The sequence below is a fragment of the Emydura macquarii genome, unplaced genomic scaffold (genome assembly GCF_026122565.2).
Source record: "Emydura macquarii macquarii isolate MOO-44397 ecotype Brisbane River unplaced genomic scaffold, CSIRO-AGI_Emac_v2 contig_1876, whole genome shotgun sequence".
Lineage (NCBI taxonomy): Eukaryota > Metazoa > Chordata > Testudines > Chelidae > Emydura > Emydura macquarii.
Genome location: NW_027132013.1, coordinates 4,729,322 through 4,738,702, shown reverse-complemented (window position 1 = coordinate 4,738,702; position 9,381 = coordinate 4,729,322). Strand labels below are relative to the sequence as shown.

General features: G+C 39.8%; 1 protein-coding gene across 1 annotated transcript; it reads left to right on the top strand.

Moving 5' to 3' along the window:
• The first annotated feature begins 729 nt into the window (after positions 1-729).
• On the top strand, positions 730-9,034 carry LMO2 (LIM domain only 2). The gene is made up of 4 exons (XM_067557533.1): positions 730-986; positions 1,070-1,247; positions 5,354-5,569; positions 8,066-9,034. The coding sequence occupies exons 1-4, from the start codon at positions 980-982 to the stop codon at positions 8,283-8,285; spliced, it is 621 nt and encodes a 206-aa protein (XP_067413634.1). The 5' UTR covers positions 730-979; the 3' UTR covers positions 8,286-9,034.
• Positions 9,035-9,381: the final 347 nt, after the last annotated feature.

The following is a 9,381-nucleotide window of genomic DNA, read 5'->3' as shown; positions in this document are numbered from 1 at the left end:
CAAAGGAACCAAAATGCTGCAATTGCAGTAGTAGGTTTAAATCTACTGGTGTAAATCACTCTGCTCCAGGATTCACTGTAGAGAACCATTCTGCCTTGGCAGAGCTTAAGGGATGAAGACTGAGGAGCAGAGGGAAGAGAGATGAAATGTTCAAATGTTCCCTTCTCTAGTATTTATGTGATTAATTACAGATCAATACCTCCCACTCCAGGGCTTTTATAGGTAATTAACAGCAAACAGTAATAAGGTATAAATTTGTTATATTACCCATCATGAATTAGGTGAGGATCAATTTTGCAGATTGATACGGATGACTATTCTTACGTAATGCTTTCTATTCTTGGATCTTAAAGCACCGTATGTACACACACACCCCATTACCCTAACGTGCTTTGGTAATATATGTGGTTAAGGTGCCAGTAAAAATAATATTGGGTACTTGATACAAGCCCAGAAGGTCATTTTCAGGCTGCATATCTATTTGCTCGCTCACTGCAAAACTGTAACGTAATCTTAAATTACTTTGTGTTGTAAAAATGCCAAGTCAACTCCCAGCACTGACTCTATGGAGAATGCGCTACTGGCCCCTTAAGAAGCCAACTCAGTCGTGATGCTGCTGTTTGTATTGCTAAATCCCCAAGAGTCCAGTTAAGAAATGGGCAGCTGTCTCTTTAAGTGTGATTTCCTTCTATTGTATTTGAATCGTGATCAGGAAAAAGGAAATGAAACCAGAGACTCGGGGCTGAGCTAAATAATAATAATGATGCTGCTGATCTCTGCATCTGCAGCATAGGCATCTACCTCAGTCTAGAGCATGTACAGAGCTGTCCAGGCAGAAAGCATAAGCAAAGCAAAGCAAAGGGGACTCCAGGGTAAGCAGCAGTGACAGCTGAGACAGTGCTATTTCCATCAGTGATCTGAACAGCAGCGGCAGCTGGGGCTGCCCAACCACGAAGCAAACAGGAGGAGCATTGCAAGGATGGGAGGTTAGATCCTAAGGGTCAGCTTTGCGAAGACATAACCCAGCAGCAGCAGCAGCCCATATTTCTTTCTCTCTTTGGTGTTGCAGGAGGAAATCCTGTGAATGTCATTGGGGGGCGGAGGGGAAACTCAGCTGGTGAAAAGGCATCAGGAGCAGACAGCCTTTGTAGGGGCAGAGGGGGCAGATCCTACCACAAACACACTACAAAGGAACAAGCCCTGCCAATGTCATCTGCCATCGAGAGGAAAAGCCTCGATCCTTCCGAGTAAGTGGCCTTTTTTATTTCCTAACCCCCTCTGCCTTTTGATAGATATTGAGCTTCTCCAACAAACGGGCTGTAGGAGCTTCAAGAGTCCTTAATTATGGTTGCTATTATTTGTGTAAGCACCAGTTCTAGGGAGATGCTTTGAAGATCTCTCTCTCTGGAGGAAGGTGGTTCAGAAATATATTAGGGCTTCTTTTACCTTCAAAATAATATCCCTCCATGCCACAAAGTCCTGAGGACCCTTCCCCGTGCCCTTCCAAACCCTGCTGCCATTGTAATGTTACAGCCTGGGGTGCATTTGGTAGTGTAATGGGGAGGTTGGTAGATTTCATTGAGCTGGTGCTGAACTAAGCAAGCTCTGTGGGTATTAGTGTGCTGCTCATGTGGATGGCAGCACCAGCCCAGAGATATCCAGTTCCCCATTTTGAGTTGAAACCAGATTATAGATTAATCAGATTTCTCAGGTTTTGTGAAATATCTTCCAGTATAAACCTCCTGTTTGAAAAAAATCAAATAACACTTAGGATCAGTGCTCTCCCCCTTCTTGAGATTCAGTGATGCTGATGAGAGTGATTCAGAGATATAGGGTGCATAATACTTTCTAAAGCTTAACTTCTTTTCTGTCTCTGCTCCATGTTTAATCTGCCCAACTAGCTGCAGCTGACTAGAAGGTCAGAGCTGTTATCTGATGGTGTTCAACTTCCACATTTCCATACTACAAGTCAGTTTGAAACTTTCAAGAGATTGTAACGTGTGTGTGTGTGTTCTGTAAATGGGCCATGAATATATAAAGAGGGCACGTGAGGAGAAATTTGTTTTCATTTGCCACATTTGTGGAAGAGGTTACATAAATTCAGTAATTGATTGTAGCATAATGATCTGGTTCTTTCAGTAGATTTCCTGCAGCCATCCATTCCTACCCCAACCACATGCAAGCACATTGTTGTGCTGAGTTAACCCTCCTCTTGCAACTATGTGTCCTTCTACTGAATTCCAGGGTTGTACATCTCAATAACAGCATTAGGTGCATTACACTGTGTCTCCATGCCACGGTGATATTACAGCCAGGGGAAAACACTTGTAAAATCCTGGTTTTTAACATAAAGCTTAAAATATTATTTCCCCCTATAAACTCAATTAATTTAGAATTTGTTTCTTGTAAATCATTAAGAATGTTGTCCTTTGAAGCCCTAATCTACATAAAACATAACTCACACACGGTCCAAGGCAGTTAATACGTCACATCAGACATTTGTTACTATTTTTCTCATTTGCCATTGATTTTAAAGAAATGTAATTTAACCTTCTAAGTATTTTTTCTTTGATGTTTCAACTACAAAGTAGTAGCAGTATTTATTTATTTACTTACCTACTTTGTGTCCTAGTAAATAACTGCTGGATATGAAATCCAAGCACATAAAAAAGCTAATGCATGAAACAGAAATTCTATTCAAAATAAACAGAATCATAGGTTCCAGCAGGGCTGGAAGTAACCTCAAGAGATCATCTGCCAGACTATTTCAGAGTGTAAGATTGTATTACCTGACTTGGGCTTTGAAATATCTAACTCATGGTTCCTGATCAGTCAGGAAAATGGACAACATAACATAAAATATTGGTGCCGGTGTATGTGTACATCTGAACTCCCAAAAGAAGGATTAATTTATTGTGGAAAAGGTACTTCCTTATCTCTTCTTATCCCTAAAATATTCTTATGGACCTGTGGGATTTACTGCAGACAAACACAGTGCTTTGTTCTATGGGTATAATGCCCTATTTATATTATTTGGCAAATGTGTGGTGTTTAGTGCATTGATATTTTCAAGCCAGCCTCACTGAAACAACATGCATTCCTTTATTGCATGAAAAGCACTGGGCACAGAGGTATGTGCCTTGAAAATCTAAGGTCTGATCCTTTGCATGTAGAAACTCCCATTGATTTTGCTGACAATACTGTGTGTAGAGGGCTGGCAGGTGTAGACCTCAAGTCATAAAAATAGTCGGACACAGCAATATAAGCTGTGAAGAGTGAAAATGGAAGTGCATAGGAGTGGATGCTATCTTACGACTAAATTCTGAAGTCAGAGGGAGTTTTGCCTGAGTAAAAACTGAAGGATCAGATCTTCAGTGTGAAAGTTCTGGAGCACTGAACATTTTTCAGACACTGAAGAAAGTCATTTTTGACTTGAAAATTATTTTTTCCAGTAAATGAATGTGGTAGAAAAATGCCAGTTTCCATGGCCTGTTGAAATGCTAAAGAGCTGGATTTCTTTCTATCATTGTAGTTCCATTCTGCCCTCACCAGTCAAGTTGGGGTATGGAACAAAACAAAATTATTCACAGATTGCTTTGATATCAATAACTGAATAAAGTATCTAAGAATACTGGGCTAGATTCTGCCAGGTGTTGAGTGCCCTGGCTCTGATTCAGGAAAGCACTTACGTACATGCATCTGAGTAGCTGAATTCAATGTGAGTAGTCAAATGTTTAAAGTTAAGCATATGCTTAAGGGTCTAATCCAGCGCAAGTCTTTCCACTAACTTTCATGAGCTTTGGATAAGGCCCTTCATACTTTGCTGGATCAAGGTCAAGGTGCTCAGCACCTTGCAGGATTAAGACCATAGGTTTTTTTGCTGGTAATGTTTTGCTGTTAATGTTCCAGGCAGAACTTGCAAAATGGTGCAAAGAGGCAACAGTGGGACTTTCTTAAAGTGTATTTGCTGAAAATTATGGCTTTATTCCTTATGTTAGTGGATCCATTCCTTCTATTTCTTGTTTTATAATGATGAGGTTTCATGCTGGTATAGGAGCAAAATACTTTGGATGAATATTTGGCACAAAAAAGACACTGTAAAGTACTACACAATAAAGATTTGGGGCCTGAGTTTCCTCTATCCACACATGTATAAATCAGGATAATTCCTTGAAGTCAATGCAACTATATTGGTGTAAAATCAATATAAATGAAATCAGAATCAGGCTCTTGGTTGCCTTCACCAGAAAAAAAAACAGTATTGAGGAAAGGTTGGATGAAATTCTGGCCCCACTGAAATCAAGAGCAAAACTTCTATTGATTGACTTCCATGGGGCCAGTCTCACCTGTTATGTTTATTCATTTTTAATGCTATTCAAACAGATGCCATCTTCAGGCTTAGCCTTCAAATTTACCTTCCTCAAAGGAAGTTCAATTCCATGCAACATCCCTGGAGGACTCTTAATCCTGCAGGCCCTTTTAAGGCAGAATTCCCATCAATTGCAGCAGCTCTGCAAAATGAGGACTGGCGGATCAAGCCCACAGAATGAGGAGTGTGTATTTTTTTTTAAAGTGCAATTGTTTTTCAATACTGTTTGAGGTCCTCAACAACTTATAGATAAATCTTGGGTTTTGTACAGTTTGATGGGTGTCTCTTTTAAATGCTTACTGATAAACATACATATCTTATTTAAAAACACCATGTAAACTATCCCTGTCATGGTAGGGAAGGCATTGCTACATTTTGCAATGGATAAAAGGGAACTACTTTAAAATACCAAGAAGATTTTTAAAAATTTCCAGGACAAAATGGTGTCACTAGGTTGTCATCAGCACATGCAGAAGCACAATCAGAATCCAGACCCTCTTGCTCCAAAATTACAGTCCCTTACCACTCGAGTTAAAGAACAATCTCATTTATTTTGGACCTGTGTAGAGACTACGTCTCGTTGTTGGGAAATTTTGATTCTCTCCAGCAGAGGGCAGCGGTACACATACACGGACAATTCATTTACAATCCTTTAAATGTGTTTACAGCAATGAACAGCTAGAGGTGTTTTGTACAGATTATGTTTGCACATTAGTCTTTGCATAAAAAAACCCAAAGAATTAGCAATGTTTTTGCACCTTTGGTTTTTTCTTAAATATTAGGCTGTTCTGTTTTTAAAACAAAAGAAAAGGCTACTCCTGCTCCCATTGATATCAAGAGGCTGAGGGGGGGATGCCATTGACTTCAGTGGGAGAATAATCTGGCCATAATTCCTTTTCTAATTAAGCTATTGGTTTGGTGTTTTCCTTGTTTGGTTGATTTTAGAGGGCTTTCCCTTCTCCAACAATTGTTTCGTTCTCTCAGGGAGCCAGTGGATGAAGTGCTCCAGATCCCCCCTTCACTGCTGACATGTGGAGGTTGCCAGCAGAACATCGGGGACCGTTATTTCCTGAAAGCCATCGATCAATACTGGCACGAGGACTGCCTCAGCTGTGACCTTTGTGGATGCAGGCTTGGAGAGGTGGGGAGACGATTGTACTATAAACTGGGCAGGAAACTCTGCAGGAGGGACTATCTCAGGTACAAAGCCTCCCTACCCTATACTAGCCTATCCTAACTTGCCTTCTTTCTGTAATTTCAGGTTTATTTATGCATTTAGAATGAAGCTAGGATCCCCCAGTGTGTTGCAGCACAAGAATCCATGAAGAATTTATACTGAATAATTTCTTCCAAAAATATAAATGTCGAGGGTAGTCAGAGTGGTTGTACCACCTTTAGCTAAGTGGTGCTTCCTGAGCTTGGAAGTTAAGCAGAGCTGAGCTGTGTTAGCACTTGCATGGGGACACCTCAAGTAGGTGCTGAAGGAAGTGGTGCTGGAGCATCAGTAAATATTACTCTCCCCTCGAGTCAGTAATGCCCCAGCATGGTTTGAGGAGAGTTGTACCTCTGCAGGTGTTGCCTTTCTGATTCAATGTATATAATAACTGAGGATTAAAGGATGAATGCTTATGAAAGATCGTTTGGCACCTTTGTAAGAATAAAGTATCCTGGTATCGAGCCAAATTCCCTCTTCCACAGTGCAATAATACCACTGGGAAAAGAGATGCTTTGCTTTGATACTCTCTCTGTGTGTGGAGAGGTGGGGGACTGTGCTGTGCAATGGCTGTAGTTTGAGTATCAGTTTTTAATGTTCTCTAGGATTAGGGTGACCAGAAAGCAAGTGAGAAAAATTGGGATGGGGTGGAGGGTAATGGGCACCTATATAAGAAAAAGTCCCGAATAACGGGACTGTCCCTATAAAATTGAGACATCTGATCACCCTATCTAGGATTCTTCAGGCTGAAAGGCACTATGCTGTTTAGATTTAGATTTTATTATAATAACTATAACCCAGTTCAAGAGAGCATCTGATTCCTGCTAACTTGAAATCAATGGAATTCAAGCATGTGCATAAAGTTAAGCATGTGCCTAAGCATTGTCCTGAATAGGATGGATTTAAGCAATTGCTTTAGTGTCTTCCTGAATCTGATCCTATAAAGAGCACCTGCCACAGCTTTGCATAAATAGATCCTTGCCTATCTTTCTACTTACAAGTATTGACAAATCAGATGACTTAACATTTAATATATTATTTCCCAATAACTTGATAACAAAGAACCTGTTTCTTGATTACAATGAAAGTGTATTGATTTTTGATGTTCTCATTGTAGATCATTTGTTATAATGTATCCCTTGTGCTCCTGTAGCTGGTGGAATGGAATAACAAGGAACTCCACATTTTTTTCCAGTTTTTTAGTCTAGAGCCTTATATTGAACCTGGTATTCCTCACACAAAACTCCCTCTAGGATTGTAAGTAATTCGGAGGGGAGAGAGGGGGAAGAGAGAGAGTAGAGTTTCTAGTTATTTCATCCCAGATCTTTTCCAATGGGAGCTTTGCTAGAGTAGAGACTGGAGGATTGGGTCCCAATAGTGGCTTGAACTGTACATCTCCATTATATGAAACACTCTAACAATGATCCAGTCCTATATGCACTTTCCAAATATTTATTAACTTTTTAATGGAAGAATAACAGGCTATGGGAACAAAATTAATGTATTTTCTGTACAATGAGATTGTGTGTTTTCAGAAATGAAGAATTTCACCACCTTTGTGTAATATTAATATCACTTTCATTGAGCAGAAGTGAACAGTGACATCTCCTGGTGGACAAGATAACAAGGTTTTTTTTCCTTCAGAGATCTGATTTAGTCTAGATTTTTTTTGTCTTTCAAACCCAGCAGATTACTTAACGCAGGCACAGACTATGATAAACACAGTAGAAATGTGGGAAATGAACTTGCTAGTTCTAAAATTAATGTGGCAAAGCAGAGAACTTAATCACACAAGCAAATATTTCAGACAAAGAATATTTCTGAATTTTCCCTTTTTTATTAAAAATAATACATTCCTCTCTATGTATTAATTATAGGGTTTATAAATTCTGCAAGCTGCAGCCTACAGTAGAGGATGACATTACATTATGACACACATCTGAATGGGTCACAGCGTTCCAACTGAAAGTAGTAGTGCGTGTTGTGAGAGGGATACACATATAGTGCATGTGTTAGAGGGTCCTTTCAATAGACAACCCACTAATGATAGTCTCAACAGGTCTCTCAATGTGGTTTAAAGAACAATCCACATCATAAAATCTTTTGGGCTAAAACGGATTTCCAGAGAGTCTGAGTCCAGCTCCTGAAATCCCACTTAAGTTGCTCATCATCTTTCAGAATTAGGCCCTTAGTTTGATCACAAAGAGCAAGTATATTCTTTTAAAAAATAGGTGACACCTTTGGGCCCTTGGCAGGTCACCATGAAGCTCTTGATGCTGGAAAGTTTTGAATATCCCTGCTCACTGGATTTTATCAAGCAAATGTTTAATCCTCTATGTATCTTTGCAATGCAATGTCAAATGTAGCAAAAAAAAAAAGATGTGCCTTTTTTTTGTTTTGGTTTCTCTCTCTTTTTTCCCCTGGCCCCCCCCCCCCCTTCTTCCAAGGGAACTTTGCATAATTCGTTGTTGTTGTTGTTTTAGACTCTTTGGCCAAGATGGCCTCTGTGCTTCCTGTGACAAGCGAATCCGGGCCTATGAGATGACTATGCGGGTGAAGGACAAAGTGTACCACCTGGAATGCTTCAAATGCGCTGCTTGCCAGAAACATTTTTGTGTTGGCGACAGATACCTTCTCATCAACTCAGACATAGTATGTGAGCAGGACATCTATGAGTGGACTAAGATAAATGGGATGATATAGCCAGAACATGCCTCATAGTCTTCAAGAGGCATCTCATGGGTGGCACATATGCATAGCTGCAGTGAGGAGATAATCACTAAAACTATGTGCTTTGTCTAAACTGGGGGGAAAAGACCACAGAATAGGCCCTTTTCAGGCAGTGCTACATAGAATCTAAACTACAAGCAATAGCAAATAGACTGACTTCTATTAACAAAGGCGTATTGACAATAACTGACATTATCAGGCATGTAAGCAAGAACTGGGGAAAAAACAATGCGATAATGGATTCTCATAACTGGAAAGACAGTAGCGACTTGTTGTGTAAAGAGACATTATGACTTTGACACTTGGAGACTAGGATTGTGCAATTGATTTTTCTTTTAATCTTTTCTAGTTACTCTGTTTAGACAATAGTTCCCAATGTAGACATAAGGAAGGATACTGGAGTGGAGATGAAGAGTCAGTCAGACTCTCCAAAGCCTTAAGCTTTGTGTGGGAGAGAGAATTTTTTTTTGCATGGAAATCTCCTTCCCCACCCCCGAGAATGAAAAGTGCAACCTCTAGACCCAAACAATTATTTCAATGAATTCTGATGAATAGCTGTTTTCAGGCACCACTGTTTGAAGGTGAGATGCTCCGCAGATCATTTCTATACAAATATAAATCTAAAGAGTTGTTCAACTATTTTATTAATTTAGATTATATCAATAAAATATTTGTTGTGTGTAGTAAGAACTTGAATGCTTTAATAAAAATGACAGAAGATTTGAGCGTTATTTCTTTTGATAATGTACAGTGGTTTGGAGGTGGGTTTGCTTTTGCATTATTATTTATTTCATGTATTTGCACCAGGGCTTGTACATTTGGATCACAACTGGTTCTTATTGACCTATTCAAAGACATATTCCAAAGGGATATGTACCAGTCTAAGGCAGTGACATCAGAACGCAGGCTGCTCTGAGTGAGTTTTGTGTAACTCTTCCTCAGGAGAGTGTGACACTACCCAGGATACATGCTGAACCGATGGACAGTTATATCCCCTCAGTTCTCCAAGCTGAGGTGCCTCTTACATTGCTTCGTTGTGAGAGTTACCACTCCTGATCTATTCACACAC